Source organism: Leucopleurus acutus (assembly GCF_964270905.1).
Source record: "Leucopleurus acutus genome assembly, chromosome: 7".
Classification (NCBI taxonomy): Eukaryota; Metazoa; Chordata; class Mammalia; order Artiodactyla; family Delphinidae; genus Leucopleurus; species Leucopleurus acutus.
The window spans coordinates 102,937,375-102,957,179 of record NC_139150.1 but is presented as its reverse complement, the minus strand read 5'-3'; the positions used below and the strand labels follow the sequence as shown (position 1 = coordinate 102,957,179).

General features: G+C 43.1%; 1 protein-coding gene across 1 annotated transcript in view; it reads right to left on the bottom strand.

Moving 5' to 3' along the window:
• The window catches only part of DOCK5 (dedicator of cytokinesis 5), a 216,535-nt gene that overhangs the window by 114,995 nt on the left and 81,735 nt on the right, over nucleotides 1-19,805 (bottom strand). Inside the window, exons 3-6 of the mRNA XM_082842361.1 lie at nucleotides 16,848-16,888; nucleotides 11,725-11,780; nucleotides 9,890-9,986; nucleotides 1,349-1,355 (exon numbers count right to left, since the gene is read on the bottom strand). Coding sequence (XP_082698487.1) covers nucleotides 1,349-1,355; nucleotides 9,890-9,986; nucleotides 11,725-11,780; nucleotides 16,848-16,888 — 201 coding nt within the window. The remainder of the gene's footprint in view (nucleotides 1-1,348; nucleotides 1,356-9,889; nucleotides 9,987-11,724; nucleotides 11,781-16,847; nucleotides 16,889-19,805) is intronic.

Genomic DNA, 19,805 nt, shown 5'->3' with positions numbered 1-19,805 from the left:
CGCAAAGCGATGTCCATTTCTCCAAATGCTCCAGACTCTCTCAGTAAGTGACTCCTCCACCTGGAACCACTTTTCTCCTCTTCCTCCCCATGAACACTCCCCATCTCTCGCTCACACACCACACCCTCCTCCAACTGCTAATTCTGACATCTACAGAATCTCAGAAATCTCTTCCTCAAAACCTAACTCTGGGTTGGCCATCTCTCCCACAGCTGCTGGAACTTATTCCTATGCCAGCACTCATAACCTGAACCACCCTGGCTTGCTGTCTTCTCCCCTCAGATGCCAGGGTGGTTTAGGACAAGGAGCTTGTTCAGTTTTGTAGCCCTAGGAGCTAGTAGGCACTTTATAAAATGTACTGCATCAGTGAATTCTGGATGGAGAAAGAATTGTAATTTCAGAGATAAGGGATCATCGAAAAGAGAATGTGAAATATTAAAGTCCCCATTGAATTGTTAGACCATCCGGAAACTGTTAGACCTGGAATAATGAAACCATTATTCTGGGCTTCAGTAAGAACTTCCTGTAACTGAACTAAAATTAACTTACAACCAGCTAATTATTTGTGCCTCAGTCATATTGAGTCTAATACTCGATATCCATGCCATTATGACCTTGGTTCTACCTAAAGGATTCATTCATTAAAAAAAAGAAAAAAAAAGTCAATAAGCATTTACCACGTGCTGGAAATAAAGTTCCTGCACATTCCAGAAGGAGAATGCAGCAATAAATAAGTAAACTTTTATATACATATATGTAAATATATTAAAATTATATAGTAAATATAAATATACCAATATCATATATAATATTACATACATTATATGTATATAATATTTATGTATACACACTCAGGATAATTTCAGATTATAAAAAGTGCAAGAAGGAAATAGGGCAATATGATAGGGTGTACCTGGGGGAAGGAGGCCACTTTAGATAGAACAGTCAGGAAAAACTGTTCTGTGCATTCCTTTTGACATACAAATATATACCATCACCCCCTATATACTATGAGACCACTTCTTTTTTATTTATAGGTGAAGAGTCATGATATATTTGTATAACCATACACTTCTAAAATGATAGGGAAAATTAGGTACAGCAATCCCAGGTACAGACACCTGGGTCATGTTATCGACTAGAATCAGGGCTGAAAATATCCAAGATACTCGTGAAGAACCAGTAAATGTGGAGTGAAGAGCCCTCAGCCTAAGTGGGGACAGTGAAGACATCAATGGGATTAGCAGATGTGGTAAGAGCCCTACAAGAAGTTCAAGGTTCTATGAGAACACAGAAGAAAGAGAGGAAGAACTCATTTATCTGCGACTGCAATAGGCTCTGCTAATACCATTGATCTGAAAAACACAGACCGCGCAAGCTGATGAAAATTCTGAAACCGCCTACGTTTTATGCTTTTAGCATTTTCTGAATTGCCTCTTTCTCATCAGCCAGTCTTTAGAAAAACCTAAATGAGACTTTTAAAAGCAAAGGTAAAACGACCCTGTGTTTGTTCATTCAATTCCATATAAAATGTTTTCAACTCATTGTCTTTCTAACTGAGAAATGAAGCCCATAAAACTTTAGGGATCTTTTTTTCTTCTTGCAATCTATTTTTCTACTCCTAGTTAGTTTTTTTCCAATGTTTTCTCATTTTAATTAAGATATGAGGTCTCATAATATGGTAAAGAAAGGGCTCTGAGACTCAGGGGATCCACTATGAGACAGCGCTTTGTTTGGGGCATATATTCACAAGTCTTTGGTCGCAATTATATGACACACTATTCAAAGCAATTTAATTATTTCCTGTCCATATCAGCCTGCTTGGCCAAGAGTTCCCCCCCGCAAGAAGGATGAAGATGGTCATTCTTTTCTGGTTCACTTTGCCAAATTAATTGTGAGTAGACACGCCGGAACACACCAAAGGAAGCGACTTTTCCATTTACTTTAAGGAAACAAATTTTGTTGCCACATTCCTAAGATTGTTCTACGTGGATGTTCTATGCAGTAGCTGGCCCCTGACACTTTCTGGGTTCCTGGGGAAGCAAATGAGGACAGGTGAGGAGAAAATCAAGCTCTCCCCATCAACACCAGAAGCCAAGGACTCAGGTCTCCATCTTTCCTCCCTGTTACACCCAAGCCTGCCCATTACAGAGTGCCTTTTCTCCTGTCTCTAAGCCTCCACTGATCTCAGTCTTTTTATACTAGCAGCCATTGTCACAGAATTCAGGAGGGCAAGGAATGTATTTAATAATTTCTTTGATCCTCTCCGCAGAATAAGCCTGGGACACAGGAGCGACCGAAAAACAAACTGTGACCGCTTGAACTTAAAATAACACTCTGGGGCTTCCCCGGTGGCGCAGTGGTTGAGAGTCCGCCTGCCGATGCAGGGGACACGGGTTCGTGCCCCAGTCCAGGAAGATCCCACATGCCGCGGAGCGGCTGGGCCCGTGAGCCATGGCCGCTGAGCCTGCGCTCCGCAACAGGAGAGGCCACAACAGTGAGAGGCCCGCGTACCGCAAAAAAAAATAATAATAATAAAATAACACTCTGGTTTCGGTTTAAGGAATAGCTACACAAAATAGAGAAATCTAAATATTCTTCTAACTAGACAGTAAGGATACTCCTGCATTTGCTTAGAAGTTATCCCTCTTTTCTACCTGACGATCTTTGAGGTCTCACTTTTTACATTTCTATTCTGGGTGTCTTTTTTTTTTTTTTTTAAGATTTTCTAAAGAGAAGAAAAAAGGGACAAGAAGAAAAGAAACATCTTTATCTTCAATAGCGGTAGAAATACAGAAGCCATCCTTTGAGTCATTTAGAAATTCTGAGGGCCACTGAGACAATTGGTACCACCCCACTGGGTGTCAGAAAACCTGGGTTCTATTCTTCACTTTCTTTCCCAAAGAATGCGGACCAGAGTCAAAAGCCTCTTTCTCTGGGCCTCCACCCCACCTCTCCCTCTGCAAAAGAATCAATATTTCCTCTGTCCACCAACCTCTCCTCTTCCACTGTAAACCTTCTTTGCTGAAAGTACAGGGGACTTGGTCTCTATCTCTCATTCCATCACTAACTTGGCTAAGTGACTTTGAGCAAATTATTCCCTCTGGGATATGCCCATCTGTAAAATCGGGGGACCAGCAATGAGATCCATTCCCAAGGATAAGCGTCTTCAAGTCTATGGCTGAGACATTAAATTCAATTACTCCTCCAAGCAACTTCCTGATTAAATGTATCTGACTCGGACCGTCTCGGTCCTGATGTACTCACACAGTGTGGTGGCTCTATATCAAATTTCCCCCGTATATAGCTCTTCGCAATGAATCTCATGTCTTTTCTGAGTATCTGGACCTTCCGGGAACCGGGATGGTTGATGTCTTGGTCTTTCTGTGTCCTGTGCTGCGCTGACCCTTAGCTCTGGGAGGACATGAATCCGCAGGGGCCCTGCCTCTCTTCCCATCCATCCATCCTAGTGCTTTTTCTGTCAGCTAAAGGCTTGGCCTGACTAGCAAATGCTCGATTTTTAAAGAAAAGATTCCAATAAAAGACAGTTTTCGCCTCTGGAAGTAGTGCAGGAAATCCTGGAAACCCGGCACCAAAGTCAGAGGAAAGCAAAACTGGAAAAACACCCAAAGCGCCACCTCTGCCCTGTTCTGGCCATCGTCCCATCTCCTCCTGCCTCTCCTGAGAGCCATGCTCCAAAGCAGGGCTTGCAACTCACAGCTGAGATGCCCTGACACCAGGACGAAGCTTTCTATGGGAATTTTCTGTCCCCAGTAATAAGCGATCAGACGCCCGGTTTCAACCTTGAGATCAGCTTAATTACACTTCAGAGCATATCCTCCAGCAGCCAGTAATAACCACCAGTTCAAAAAGATTAGACTTGAGTAGCTTTAATCTGCCTGGATATGCAAAGATGGGATGAAAGGGCAATTCATGGTGTGTCCGGCAAGTCTCCCCACCCCCGCCTTGGTGACAGGCACTTTCTCTGCTCTAGATTTTTACAGGACTGTAGGCCAGCTCTAGGTTCCATTTTGCTGGTAAATTTTCAATGAGAGGAGATCAATCCTTTCAACGAACTGCATTTTAGCAATTAAGTTCACTTGATTCAACAAGATGTATTAACCACCTTCCACCACCAGGCTCTTCTGCAATCTCTTTTCCATAAGAAAATCGGATCAGGTTCATTCTGCCGAACTTGTATGAACAAAACAGCCTGGCTGACCAAACCTCACCAAACCATTTCGCCCACTGGAAGGTGGGAAACAGCATTGCACTTAATCTCAGGGTGAGGCATTAGAGAGTATGTTTATGATGACCAAACACCTCAGAATTCCTGGGACAGCTCCTCTTCCAAAAAGTCTTGTCCCGACGTCCCCACAAATATACTCCAACTTGTCAGGTTTCAAGACCTGAGTTTTAGTTGAGAAAATAGGATAAGTATGATGTGGGGTGCAGATTTGTGCATATTCAAAAAGTATAACTGGGTTGTCACTGGAAAGGTAAACTTAGATATGACATCCAACCATCGTGTAGAAATCAGTGCATAGGGGTCCCCCCTTCTAGCTGAGGCAACTCACATGGCAGGGAAGAAGGAAAAGAAGCCAAGTTCAGCTCACTGGATCTACTTTTCACGGCTGGGGAAACCCGCAAGATCCTGAGAGGCAGCAGGAAAGAATGAATGGAATACTTTAAAACTATCCACCTAGCGTAGCTCAGTGACTCTAGGGCTGGAAGGGAGCCCACCGGGTAGGTAGCAGGCACACCCTTAAACTAGCTCAGGGCAAAATTCCATGTGGATCTAGTTCTCCTAACACTTTTCAACATGACTCAGCTCTTTCCTGAAGCAATGTAGCAAGGGGAGAGTCAGGGGCTGTCACATTTTGACAATGTACAGGCACTGTCCCAGGAATGTGACACAGATTATCTTATTGAATTCTACAGCAAATCTGCAAGGCATGTGTAATATATAATTACCACTGAAGCCGAGGAAAGGAAAACTCAGGAGGTCAAAGGACTTGTGTGGGCTGTAAAATCCTCTAGTGGCACACCCTGAACCCAAATCCCTGCCTGCAGAATCTGTGTTCTTCCTGCTTGGGTTTGTTTGCACTAACTATTACTGGGTTTGTTATTTTTTTCTGAATATAAAAGCGCATACCAAGTAAAAGAGCAAGTTAGAATTTTTTTTTTTTTTTTTTGGCCACATGGCACAGCCTATGGGATCTTAGTTCCCCGACCAGGGATTGAACCCGGGCCCTCAGCAGTAAAAGCGTGGAGTCCTAACCTCTGGACTGCCAGGGAATTCCCAGCAAGTCAGAATTTAAGAACCAGCCGCCTGTCTGACCCCAATGCCCCCAGTTTTGCCATTTCACCAGGCAACCACGTCCTCCTTCACAGTGTTCCCTCCTTTCCTGATCAAGCACTGAAAATACCAGGTAAATAGGTTCCAATGCAGGATCGGCAGTGCAGGCAAAGCTCGTCAGAAACTGCGGTGCATTTGCAGGCAGCATCTGCGTGCTTCCCTTTTCCTTTCTGGAATGATCCCTGTCTCTTGGACTGGAACCTAAGCCAAGGAGGCTCACTATCTACGGGGAGAAACACATAGACTAGCTACTGAGTGCTCAAGGCCGCTCCGCCTAAGACCACACACAAGACAAAGGAAGTGACCTTGGATAAGGGGGGACAGGGAAGGGAGCTTCAGAGTCTCCCAGTCTGGCCAGAGCCACGACGAGCCAGGCTGCCCCGAGGGAGGACGGACGTCCAGGGCGGCGACTGTTTCCAGCTAAGACATCAAGACTCTCATGTTCACGTTTGCAGAGTCCTTGAGGGTCTGCCTGCGCGATGATTTCTTTTTTTTTTTTTTCACACTACGATAGTTAATTTTATTTGTTCAAGGACTCATCTTGCAAGCATTAAACCAAGCTTGGGCTTTGATTCTGGGAGCCCAGATTCACATACTTAGGAAGATAAGAGCAGACTGTGCTCCATGTACAGGGATGAAAACTAAAGGCTCGTGGTTAATCACACTGCAGTTTTAAGTTTCTACAGCCTAGCAGCCAGATGTCACAGGTCCTTTAGGTCCTTCTGGATGTCCCAGATGATTTCTTTTTATACCCTCACAACGCTATGGAGTAAACAAGGCAGATTTTGCATCATTTTCACAGATGGGTAAAATCCAGCAGACACTTGCAGACTTCAAGCACTTCGTCCAAAACCAGAGTCAGTTAGGGCAGGGCCTGGATGAGAAACCATGCTTCCTAATTTCTAGTCCCCTGTCTGTCCCCTACAGCTTGCTTCTTCTCCAAAGCATACAGGAAAGATAATAAATTCATAAATAATACTAATATAACAAAGAGAAAAAAGGAACGTGCGGGAATTACCATTTCTTCTTTCTACTCTGGATGGGTGGGTTCCTCTCTCCTTGGCATGGCCGCCACATCCCCACTTTAAAACATATTTATGGTAATTTCACAAGGTTATGGTATGACTGCTAAAAAGAAATCACAGCTATACAAGTATCTTTCCCTTCTAGAATAATTACCTGTGTCTACATGGCTGGGCTTAACCTGGTTAGTGGACTGTATTTTCTTCTCACTTAAGACTCTGTACCTACCTCCTAAATTTCTCATGAACTGAGACTGATAAGAAGAGAACTAAGAAATGTGTTATAGAGAAAGGCGGAGGCTCTAAGATGTCTTTAAAGACACCAAACACAATGCCTGGTTTCATAATCTGTGGGAGAAAATGCGTGAGAGATAAAAGTACTGATGTAGATTAGGAAAACCTGTATTCATCTTTACACAGACTGAAGGAACTTACACACAGAGTCAGAAAGCAAACACCAATAAAAATGCTTGTGTGGGGCCTCCCTGGTGGCGCAGTGGTTAAGAATCTGCCTGCCAATGCAGGGGACACGGGTATGAGCCCTGGTCCGGGAAGATCTCACATGCCGCTTGCAGAGCAACTCAGCCCGTGCGCCACAACTACTGAGCCTGCGCTCTAGAGCCCGTGAGCCACAGCTACTGAGTCCGCTCACCACAACTACTGAGCCCATGCGCCACAACTACCGAAGCCCGTGTGCCTAGAACCCATGCTCCGCAGCAAGAGAAGCCACCGCAATGAGAAGCCCACGCACCACAATGAAGAACAGCCCCCTCTCGCCGCAACTAGAGAAAGCTCGCGCGCAGCAACAAAGACCCAGTGCAGTCAAAAATAAATAAATTAAATAAATTTATTTTTTTAAAAAATGTGTGTGTGTACGCACGCATGTCTCGGGGCGCGGGGGCGGTGATTGAAACCTACACATCTGGGTTCCCTTAACTTTTTTCCCAGTGAATCATAATATTTAAGGCTTGTTACTTTTTTTAATATAATATTTATTTATTTATCTAGGCTGCGCCGGGTCTTAGTTGCAGCACACAGGATCTTCATTGCAGCATGTTTATTTGCAGCACGTAGGCTCTTAGTTGCGGCATGTGGGATCTAGTTCCCTGACCAAGGATTAAACCTGGGTCCCCTGGATTGGGAGCATGGAGTCTTACCCGCTGGACCACCAGGGAAGCCCCAAGGCTGGCTACTTTGACATACAGATTTTTGAGAAAGCATTTCAGAAATTCTGCCTGAAGTGAACTGTCAATGCTTTAGGAAGGGACAGAAAAAAGAAAGCCAAGATTTCCATTTGAAATGGATCATTTCTGAATGGGTGAGCATGCTATCCAAAGAAGGAGCAGATTCTCAGCCCTATCAACTGATTAAGATCCCCACAATGAATACCTTCTAGTCAACCAATAGCAGCTATAAGACCTCTAAAAAATAACTCACAATAACAAAATAATTATTTTATGAGACGTCAAGATTAAGATGGGAAATGTGCTGCCCCCCCCGAGAGGAGGGTGGAATTTTCTTTTTTTTTTTTTTTTTTTAACTTAGAACTCAATTCTGCTATTAAATAGTGGAACTTCCACATAGGAAATCCTCAACCAGAGCTTAAAAGATTTTGGAAACACAAATACAGGAATCATATTTCTTCCTCCCTGGCTCACTTATTTCTCTTTCCTAGTCAATAGCAGACTTGGCACCATTATCTGTGGACACGTACTAGACACAGATCATGAACTAAGCACACGAGTTGTGTTTTAGCAAGAAGAAAACTCTAGCTCATTCCTGCTCTCCACTCTTGTAGATTACAGCTATAAAAATCTCATTTCCCAGTACTTATTAGCTAATACGTTTGTCACCACTCGCCAATTTCCAGAAAGACTCTGTTAAGGAACTCACCCATCCATCAACCTTGTTACACCCACCACTAACCAATCGATTAACCGGAACCAGAGAGTGCTTTCAATAGAAGGAGATCGATGTAGGCAAAGGGCTTAAAACAGCATCTCTCCCCAGCTTATGAGTTAAGAATTTACAGGTTAGCTCTCTCCTCGATGAAACATAAAGAGATCAAAAGATCACTTGCATTACAAGGCACTGTGCCCCAGGGGCCAGATGACTGGTTCAGGAGGAAGTGCTCCCATAGTCCAGAAGGAAACATTATGGATTGGTGTGTTTGGAGACACATTATGAAGAAAAAAGGACTTCAGCGGGGCCTTGAAGGATGGCAGGCGGAGAAAAATCACGTGCTTTTCCACAGAAGGGGTTGGTGATTTCTATTGCTGTGCTCCACCCTGGGAAACGATCTTATACTAACTGCTAGAAGTTATGCTAGAATGAGTTTCGATTCCTGTTTTTAGTACAAGGGTCTAGAGTGAGGTGCTCCCAGTTACTTAGTAAGATCGGCTTTTGAGAGTTAAAATGTAGCATCAATATATGACTGAAAAAAACTTGGACGAACTAAGCCACATAAGGAAAGAGACTGGCTCCCAGGCATTGAGTCGAGTCCTGACTAATCTCATTCACACATTGGGCCAGGGAATATATCAGTACATTCCTAGGAATTCTTAGTCAGCCATGGAAGCCTGGAAGATGCCTACAGAAGGCAAGACCTCATGATGCCTACCCACAAGGTCTCCAGGAAAGAGGAAACTTTAGGAAACAGTGTCTATGCATTCACAGTGCCTGAGAAAGGAGCTTCCTAAAGCGGACATGGGTGCAGGCTTGCTGCCACCAGACTCAAGGTTCTTGGCCTCCTGCAAGATGGCTGCCCCAGGTGTTCTCAGCCTGATAATATTATTAAGTGCTAGATTTACCTTGCCTTGACTGTAAACCCACACACAAAACTTGTGATTATGGTTTATCAGGGAGAGCATGTGCTGGTTCCTGTGTCATTTCCCTCTGACCTGGCATATCTTATTAGCATCCTAAGGTCAAGCCATTGCTGCGAGAAACAGTACTATGAGTTGCCCTCAAAAAGAAGACTCTTCAGAGCATGGTTTAATGTGATTCATGTTCCAGCATCGGTAAGGTACCCAGAAGGTAGAGAGTGCACCCTCATAGGAGCCCTCGTGGGGCTGAGCACTGAAACAGTGACAAATGTCTATTCACTGGGATACACAAAGAGGCTAAGAGCAGGTCCCTCAATTTCCCCATTGATAAACTGGTAAGAATTACAGCTACTTTATAGGAGTGTTATGAGGATTAATAGTTCCTGGCACTTAGTAGGGACGATGTGTTTGCAGCTCTTACTATCCTTATAACTTTACAATCAGCATGCAAGTTGGGAAAATACTGACCTAATGATTATGCCCACCTCCTCCACCACCCACATCATCAACCGCTCTACATGGCGAAAGTGGGAATCTGCTGGTTATCAGCCATTGTGCTGTCCAGGTAAGATACACCCACTCCATACAGAGAGCTAATGAGGGGCCGATCCCTTGCAGCAGAACAGATGGGCTGAGGGCCCAGGAATAATGCCACAGGCTCCAAGCACCAGGGGCAAACTCACCACGTAGAGCTTGCGCCAGATGACGGCCCATTCCCGCAGTGTCGAGGTGAGCTCCTGTACCAGTGGGAGCTCCCCGGGAATCACAGTCTCGTGCTGCCTAAAGAGAACAGAAAGATGCTCCCTTCACTCTGGGTGGATCACCGTGGCTTTTCTTGATGGAGGTCATGATCCCCACAACTCAAAGATGGGAATGGGCTGGTTGGGCTTCAACCAAAAAAAACACCTTGTCCATTCAGGGAAGGTTTGGGTAGAGAATTTTTACCACATCAAGCAGCTGAGAAAAGAGAAAGAGCTTAACACACCCCGATTCTCGAAATGAATGGGTATAGAGCCCAGCCTCTATCTCCCCATTCTGGATCTTTACAGGAGCTTCAAATACCAACCAGGCTGGCTACAGCAATTGCCAGGGATGGAAGCCCAAATCCAGTGCTTTCGCTTGCTTTGCCAAGCAGCCATTTCACTAGGGAGGGTGGGTGGGTGGAGAAGTGTTCATGGCACAAGGGTCCTGGGGCTTGGAGCCCCACACAGGACCTGCTGTGGGACTGAGGTGGGACCCTCTTTTGCAGTGGTACTAGGTTTGTTTCTCCGCTGCTGTCTCACTGCACAGAAAACGTACATATACCCAAATCCTCACTTAAAGCAGACTTTTAACAAGGCAAACCTGACACTCATGCACATAAATCCCGTCTGGTATTTTTATGATTAGCAAAAGGAGAAAAGGAGAGAGCAAAAGCAGGCAAACAAATGGGGATTAGTGGTGGGACTGCCAGGCGTAAATAAGAATACAAGACACCCCGTTAGGTTTGGATTTCAGACAGATTAAAATAATTTTTAAGCGTAAGTATGTCTCAGGAAATATCTGAGACGTGCATGCAAAAAATTACTTGTTATCTGAATTTCAAACTTAACTGGGCATCCTGCCTTTTACCTGGCAACATTAGTTGGTTGGGAATATGCCCCCAACCCTGCCCTTCCACCAACGTGGCTGTAAGTGACCCTGGAGGCTGCCTAGGAATCAGAAAGAAGATTCTCCAGGAGGGCAAGACAACTGTTTTTCAGCCCCGATTATGTGTGAATTTGGGCACGTCTCCATCTCTCGTCTATAAAACGAGGGTGCAGACCTTATGGCTGAGAATGTTCTCTGCCGCTGTTAGCCACAGTGCCTCTGTGACCCACTCCACACTCTCTAACGGCCCTGGGATTCCTGCTCCAGGCTCTCTTTATTCCCTCCTTAACTCTCCTGCCCGCTGGCTCACCAGCTAAGTGGATTTTCTCTGCAGAGCGCATTCGCACACATTCGTTAGTTCATCATTTCATATCAAGTTCATGACCTACGTGGGGACGGGTTTGTTTTCTCTGATTTGCAGGGGGAAAGCCCCAGGTGCACTGACTCGTCCAAGGTTCAGAGCTGAATAGTGCAGGGTGTTGTAGGCTCACCTATCACCCCCCCAAGGTTCCCAAACAGGCGGCTCTCAGGTCTTAAGGGCCAAAGAGCACCAAATATTCATGTACGTGCACACTCACGCGCGCACGCGCACGCGCACACACACACACGTGCACGCGATCAGTGGGCAGCCAGTGCAAGAGGAAAGTAAAGGCCCTCTCCGTTCATTATCTGTCTTTACTGTTCTGTGGAAGGAATAAGTATCGAAACAGAAGACAGAAGAAGGAAAGATGTCAGGAAACAGTTTTTATTCATTTCCCTTTCATCCGAGAAGTGGAATTGATGAGCTGAGACAATAATGCACAAAATGGTATTTTCTGGCTTCATAAAATCTATAAGGATACTTTACATCTTCCTCACCTGTTAGGCGTCTTCCTACATTAGAACTTACCCACGGTCTTCTACGGTGGCCTCTTTCAAATGGATATACGTTTCAGGGAAAATACCCTACGGAGAGAAGAACTTGGGTTACGTGGCCGTAAAAATCTCAGCCCAAAGTAAGGAGCACAGACAGCAGCAAGGATGAGTGGGGGAGGGGAAAGGATGCCTGGACAACAGCTACAGTTTGCAGTCAAGGTTGCGGGACATCGATTACATCCCCTGCCTACCTAAATGAAAGCAAGCCTGAAACACTGAAAAGGTATAAATTAATCCTTGGGTTCAGAGAGCATAAAATAAATGCTCTGTAAATGACCAGGCATACATGCCCGGGTCAGCTCAGAGCTGCCATAATGGTAAAGTGTTTAATAGTGAGATCTTAAAACCCCTCCACGTCCTACATGCCATGATATGCTTCCCTTAAAGGGTTTCATATAATTAGTGAGATGGAGGGCTATGTACTTACTGGCCCGTAAAATTATAGTGATTTTCTAGAGTCATTCCCCTCAGCACTTTCACTTAAACAAAATGCATGGAATCAATTAGGACTTGTTATCTGGTTATTTTTAGCACTTTCCAGTCTCAAATTGCTCTCCATTCTATGTCCCTAAGAGGCAATTCGTCGTCCGTATTGTGACATTGCCCGTGGGGAAACTAAGCCCAGAAAGACCTAAGAGAAACACTGTAAAGTGGTGGGTAAAAACTGCAGAACTGAAGATTGCATCTAACCAACAGGAAGCAAGCCATAGATGTGTTTTCTTAAAAGCCGAAAGCTTCTGTTATTCAACCGCATGATATGCTCATCAATAAACAGAGACACTGCCATCTAGAAAAGCACTGCTGGTCCCTGTTTTATGGTACTTTTCAGGCCAGACCAGGAGACGCAGAAGAAGCTGTTCAACAGGCCCCATTGGCTCAACTGCTCATAGCCCTGAGCCTGTAGATGTGCGACCACGTGGACACCCAACGTCAGGGGAGACTGACCACAGGATGGGAGCGGGATGGCTCACTCCCTGGGAGGCTGGGTCAGGGACGCGTGCGTACCCAGTGATCCTTAATCCATTCAGAGCCAGAAAACTAGTGCATTTCAATCCCGGTTGGTCTTGCGTCTAGTTTTATGTGCTATGTTTATCTGAGCAACTCTCTCCTTTCTCTCTTTTAATCCTTTGCCAGTAAAACAGGAAACAGCAAGAAAATTGGAGACTATGCTGCTCCCAGCATTGGTGATGACAAGGTGGATCCTGCCACCGCTCGAGTCAGAAGCAAAATGGCCATCCTTTCCCGCCAGGCAGGAAGAACCAAAAAAAAAAAGCACAGGCACACCCGCCCTTCCTCGCAGCCCTTCCTCGCGTTCAGAAACGGGCAGGTGTGGGGCATAGGAGTGAGAAAGCATTATCCCAATCTTGTGACTCATGAAGACCCAGAACACACGTAGAGACAAGGTAACACCGACCTCTTTCATTATAGGGACAGGATTCAGAGTGATTTTGGAAAACCAATCAAAGAGTTAAATACAAACAAAAATTCAATGTGTGTGTAATTCCTTTGGGGCCAGATTAACGGGGTTCCGAAGCTCCAGATCTGTCCTAAGGATGCCTAAGAAACCTTGGGTGTTTCTTCTGTCCGCTAGGTTGAGGTAAGTGTTTTGTTGACGACGATCTTTGTGGAGAACCAGGCTTGGATGCCCATCGCTCACCTTGATGACAGGATGCTGAGTGAAATGAGTCAGACACGAAAGGACAATTACTGTCTGATCTCACTTGTATGAAGGACCTAGAGTAGTCAAATTCATAGGGACAGAAGTAGAACGGGCGTTAACAGGGGCTGGAGGAGGGAGGAAGGGGAAGTTTGCGTTTAGTGCGTACAGAGTTTCAGTTTGGGATCATGAAAAACTTCTAGAGTTGGATCGTGGTATGTTTGCACAACAATGTGAACGTACTTAATACCCCTGCACTGGCCATTTTAAAAGAGTTAACGTAGTAATTTTTTTATCAAGTATCTTTTACTACAATAAAAAAGCTGTCCAGAAATCATAAAAAGGTGGAGTGTCGAAACCACTCAAAGTAGCAGTTATCAGGAGCCGTATTTGCAGGTTAAAATAAGATGTAACACCGCTGGTCCCAAGGAATATCCTGGCAGAAGATTTTTCAAATCAGGAAGATAAAGGACCAATTAACGGTTTCAAACATCTATAATCTGATGACTGGTCTCCTAATAACTGGGAGAAATCCAAAATTGAAACATTCGTAATACAAGTGGCTTATTTTGTGATGTCTAAGAGATCATAAGCAGATAATTTATAGTGGGTATACAGACATGATTTTCACATTAAGAGAGTATCTATGTTGTTGTATTTTCACTCTGTTACTTGCAGGCATCATCTTTCCATGATAACATAGGTCCACTTACAGCCGTTTAATTGCTCTGGTAAATGGGAGGCTGTAGGCCCTTTCCTACACCATTCTGACACACAGAGAGCCAGAATAAACCTAGGTAATATATTTCTGATTCACAGCCTATCTCTCAGTTTTGCTTGTGGTATCTCAATGCAACCTACCCACTTGAGGGGGGGAAAAAAAATGAACTAATGATTTTCCAGATATTGCCCTTATCTAGAATTCCATAATCCTGCCAGGATCAATAATCAGTTTCTGCAAAGCTCTTGGCTTCTTCCATTTGTAAAACCACTAGCATGTTTTATCACCACTCTAACCGGTTAGGTCTGCTTGTAAATAACACCAAAAATTTCCATTAAAACAATAGGCTTTTCAAATAGCTCTTCCCCTAAAGCCTGGCAAACAAGGAAATAGCATTAGGAATAGCATTTCAACTAGGCTGGATTCCCTAACTAAGGGGTGTCAAAGTTGAGCATAATTCATGACAGCTGACTTGGAATTCCCTGTTTTTCCTACTACAAAGATATTTCAACTTATAAGTCAACAAGGAAATGCATGGCCCTTGTTTGTACTATTATTTCACTGAACTACAAAGTTTAGCTATCAAGAACTAAGAAAAGCTCTTACTGAAATCATTCTTTTCAAGAGTGAGATTGGAAGTTTAAAAGGGTTTCAAAAAACTTTAAAACACACCGAGACCTTGTCATTTAGATCTTAGTGAAGCACCCCATCCACCCACTTTCCAAAGCAGACAACAGATGGGATCTGATATATCACAGGATACCTTAGAGATGTTCCGAAAAGATTCTTACAGACGGTAGACTCTCTGAAAGGGAAAACTGTGGTCTGGGGCCTTGTTTCAACACAATTCACATTCACCAGTTAAAAAATTCCCTTGGATCTTAAAGTTCAGATGATCTTATCTGAGAGTGGATTTTTGTTTATGTTTTAAAATTAACTTTTTTTTTTAAAGGATTGGTAATTAAGCGACATTAAGTATTGCTGCTCCTGAAGAAATTGAGAACTTCAAAATCGTTCACTCTATTCATGCTTTGAAAAATAACTACCACCTCCATAATTATGAGTAAAATAAACACTCTACGGTTAAACCCAAACCAAGAAGCAGAGGTGGCTGTAAACGAGGTTCTCTAGTTAACAAGCATCCCAGAAGAAAAGGTCTTCTGCTTGGGTCCTATCATGCTCTCATTCACGCCAGCACGTCTGCTATCTTAGGTCCTTATAGGAAAGCTTGGGGCAACTAAAGTCAGCAAGAGATTATTCATTTAATCAAATAATTTATCATTGTTTTCATTATAATTAAGCTGACAATGAAGACATGGGACACAAGCATCTAACTGTGGGTAGAAAAATTCAGCCTCAGGATTTGGGGAGGGATAAAAGGATCAAAAGTGTGGGAGTTGACACCTGCATTAAAAGCAAATACGCCTTTATTTGGGTAGATTAGTAACCCGTCACAGTTAATAAACTGTGTGTGTACACACACATGTGCAAATACTGAGTGCTATCTGAGAGTCAACAACATAGAAAGCTAGAGTAGGACAGTCCTGTTTTTGGGGGTTTTTTGGGTGTACCACGCAGCACATGGGATCTTAGCTCCCTGACCAGAAATCGAACCCAAGCCTGCTGCACTGGAAGCATAGAGCCTTAACCACTGGACCACCAGGGAAGTCCAGGACAGTCCTGGTTTTAAATGGCCCTATACCTTGTGGGAAAGTGTTTTTCTGGGCCCGTAGCTCTTTTGAGACTGTGTGCTAGCATCACTTCTGTACTGTGCCACAACTGAAGAGTTAAACCTGTGGATTTGTGAGGGGTTTTTTTGTTTTTGTTTTTTTTCCTTAGCTGTTGATAAATTCTGAAATGTTCCTCTCACCCCTCCCAATTCACTATTTTGCATGTGAACTAACTGTGAAATAGTACGACCCTATCCACTTTGTTCTTTTCAAAAGAAAGTGCTGACAGGCTACGCTGTCCCAACGTGCGGTGTCACAGGAAAAGTGCTGACCTGACCTAAAATACACTGAGGGGGTATTAACCTAACTCACAGATTTTCTGTAGCCTGATGACTAGCAGTTTTGGCACTGCCAAAAGGAACCCACGAGGGTCAGTATTTTTCAAACTCTTTGCCCATGATGAGACAGCAACCCGGCACTACTATCATAAAATATAATGAAAAATCCATAAAATACTGTAAAATATATACCTAACACAAAAGTTTCCTGAAACACTATTTACCGTCGCATTCTATTCTCTATTTTTCAGTGTTGTTTTTAAAGAAAATGTTGGTCATAACCCACTCTACTGATTTCAGTTTGAAAACTACTATTCTGGTTTAACCATTTTTTAATAAAGGAAAGAGTCAAGTGGAAATGGGGAGACCCTCTGGTTCTGAGATTTCAGCACTGGAACTAAAGGATAAAGGGAGAAGCCCACGTCCCCCCGCAAAACAGAGCAATGTCCCTGTGTGACCCTACGGCTCAGCTGGAGGGAACCAGTAGCAAGAAGTCCGCAGAGGCCCTACCTGGGGTGTCAAATTCACCTCGGGCCTTTATCCTTGAGTTGGCTGGTGGGAAATATGGCCAAGGTCAGAGAATTTGCTTTCAAATCTAAAGACTAGCCGTCAAAGAGAAAGCAAACTAGGTCTACAGACAGCAGATAATGGAATCAGATACGACCACACAAAACTAGCACACAGATTTCAAACTAAAACGATAAGCCATACCTTTTTAGATTTATTTTGGAGGGTATATCCTCTGTACCAACCTGTCAGGGTAGAAGAGAACACAAAATCTTTTGTTATCTGGGACAATATAAAGACATTAGCAATATACGTCCTCATCTTAGGATACTGGGATGGAAGCTAGATCTACTTCAGAGCTTTATTCTCTTGATAACTAAAGGATTTAAAGTTCACTTAGAACCATGCCTCATCCCTACTCCTTTGGAGAAAGGATAGAACAACAAAAAAACAAACAAGACAGAAGGCAGCCCAACCTCTCAACACCTTAATACCTCCCAGCATTCAATGAATGTTTTTGTATAAATGAATATGAACTTTCATCCATTTATAGACATTCTGAAAGTCACCTTATCCTATTACGATAGATTATACTATTAAAATAGATATTTTTAAATAATTTATATATATTCTCTCCCTCTCGCCTTCTCTCCTACTCCCACTTCCCTCCTCCCCAAGTTCCCAAGTTAAGAACCAATATTCTGGAACAATTTTAAATCGGAGTAGCAAACCTTATATGTATAAATATTTACACCTAAAAACAAACTGAAATAAATAATGAAACAACATTTTAAACAATTCTTGGCAATGCTACAATACCCCCTACAATGAAAAGATTTTACGTGTTTGCTTAACAATGCTTTAAGTAAAGTCTTTAACTTCCTTTTAAAAATTCCGATCAATACACATATTCCCAAAAAAAAAAAAAAATACACATATTCCTATGGATGTGTTTCCCACCCTCTATCTTGTAAAGGGAGTATACTAATCTAATCTGTCCGTAAACAGATACTGTATACAAAATATTTATTGAACACCTACTATAGGTAATTCACTGTAATAATTTTCCTCATTCCCCATGCCCATGAGGCATCAGTGTGGTCATCTTGCTTAAGTAAACCCTGTTGTCCGTGGTCCAGATGTGTAAAGTAGCCATACACACACAGTGAGCAGACGCAGGCTGTAATGAAAACTTTAGGCATCATATTTCTGGACGAAACTATTATATAAGTGGAAAATATACACACACTCCCATGTTCATAGCAGCACTACTTACAATAGCCAAGACATGGAAACGACCTAAATGTCCACCAACAAATGAATGGATAAAGAAGATGTGGTACATACATACAATGGAATACTACTCAGCCATAATGCATTAACATGGATGGACCTAAAGATGATCATACTAAGTTATATATGGAATCTAAAATACAACACAAATAAACCTATCTACGAAACAGAAACAGACTCACAGACATAGAGAACAGACCTGTGGTTGCCAAGGGGGAGGGGGAGGGGGAAGTGATGGATTGGGAGTTTGGGATTAGCAAACTACTATATATAGAATGGATAAACAACAAGATCCTACTGTATAGCACAGGGAACTATATCCGATATCCTGTAATAAACTATAATGGAAAAGAATACAAAAAAGAACATATATAACTGAATCACTTTGCTGTAGACCAGAAGCTAACACAACATTGTAAATCAACTACACTTCTATAAAAAAATAAATTAAAAAAATATTTCAGGCAGCTGTTAACAGCATTCTAGAACTCTCTTGTAATTTGTTCTATATAAAACCATCCAACACTGGACACGCAATCTGTTTTGGATATGTTAAAGCAGAGAGTTGAATTTACCTTCTTTGAGCATGGATTTATTAATATTTTCACAAATTTTTAAACTGTCAGTATTCACACATGTTAAGGATTTTGCTATTTTTTTACCCGTTAGAATGGGGTATTATGCTGTGAACTGGTTATAGGTTTGCATCAAGGCCCATGGTTGACACAAAGATATCTGAACAGGAAAACACTGCTCCCAAATTTAAGATGCCAAAATGCACGCTAGATCCAGTTATACCCACACCAAACAATTCTCCCAGGCCTCAAGAGTCTTCACCCATCTATACACACTTGCTTGGTTCTGCTAACACATGAAAATGACTTCCGCGGGACTTCCCTGGTGGCGCAGTGGTTAAGAATCCGCCTGCCAATGCAGGGGACACGGGTTCGAGCCCTGGTCCGGGAAGATCCTACATGCCGCGGAACAGCTAAGCCCGTGTGCCACAAGTACTGAGCCTACATTCAAGAGCTCGCGAGCCACAACTACTGAGCCCACTAGCTGCAACTAATGAAGCCCGCACACCTAGAGCCCGTGCTCCACAACAAGAGAAGCCACGGCAATGAGAAGCCCGCGCACCGCAACTAGAAAAGCCTGCGCACAGCAACAGAGACCCAACACAGACAAAAATAAAAAATAAAGTAAAATAAACTTATTTAAAAAAAAGTAAAATGACTTTTGCGTGAATAAATGGCTTCAACTCCATCCTGGGCTGGGGAGGGGGAGGCAAGCTGAGAAACAAGACTTTAGTCTCTTCCAAGCAGTTTTCATCTCTCTATGTCCTATAAACCCAAGATGTTACAACACAGACTGGGTCCACTTTCAGAGGGGAATTTATCTGTACTTTTGTCAATAATGTTTTTGCACAGCTGTCCATCACAGAATTATACTTCCGAAACCTGTCGTTTTTGAAAACTTTTTTTTTTAACCTCCTAAGTCTTCTCTAGAATTGTGGTGTGTGCATAACCCCTATCTAAAGGCTCAAAATTATGACGCTGAATTTTACAAAAGTGAACGCTCATGTTCCTTGGCATTAGGTAGTAGCAGAACATTGTCTATTTCTGGAGTTTTCGTCATAGACTGTCAGGACTCCATAAATTCAATAGCTTAAATGCAAGGGATTAATAATAGTTCAAGAGTAGGTTTGCTCATTTCCACATTACCAACCAGGGTTGTGATACAAGCAAGAACATGATTTTCCAATTAATCCCAACATTTAAAGCAAGATAATTACAGTTAAATATGGTATGCTACTGAATGCATATCAGCAAGCAGCTATAATCAATGAGCTGTGTGAACCGGTCAGACTCT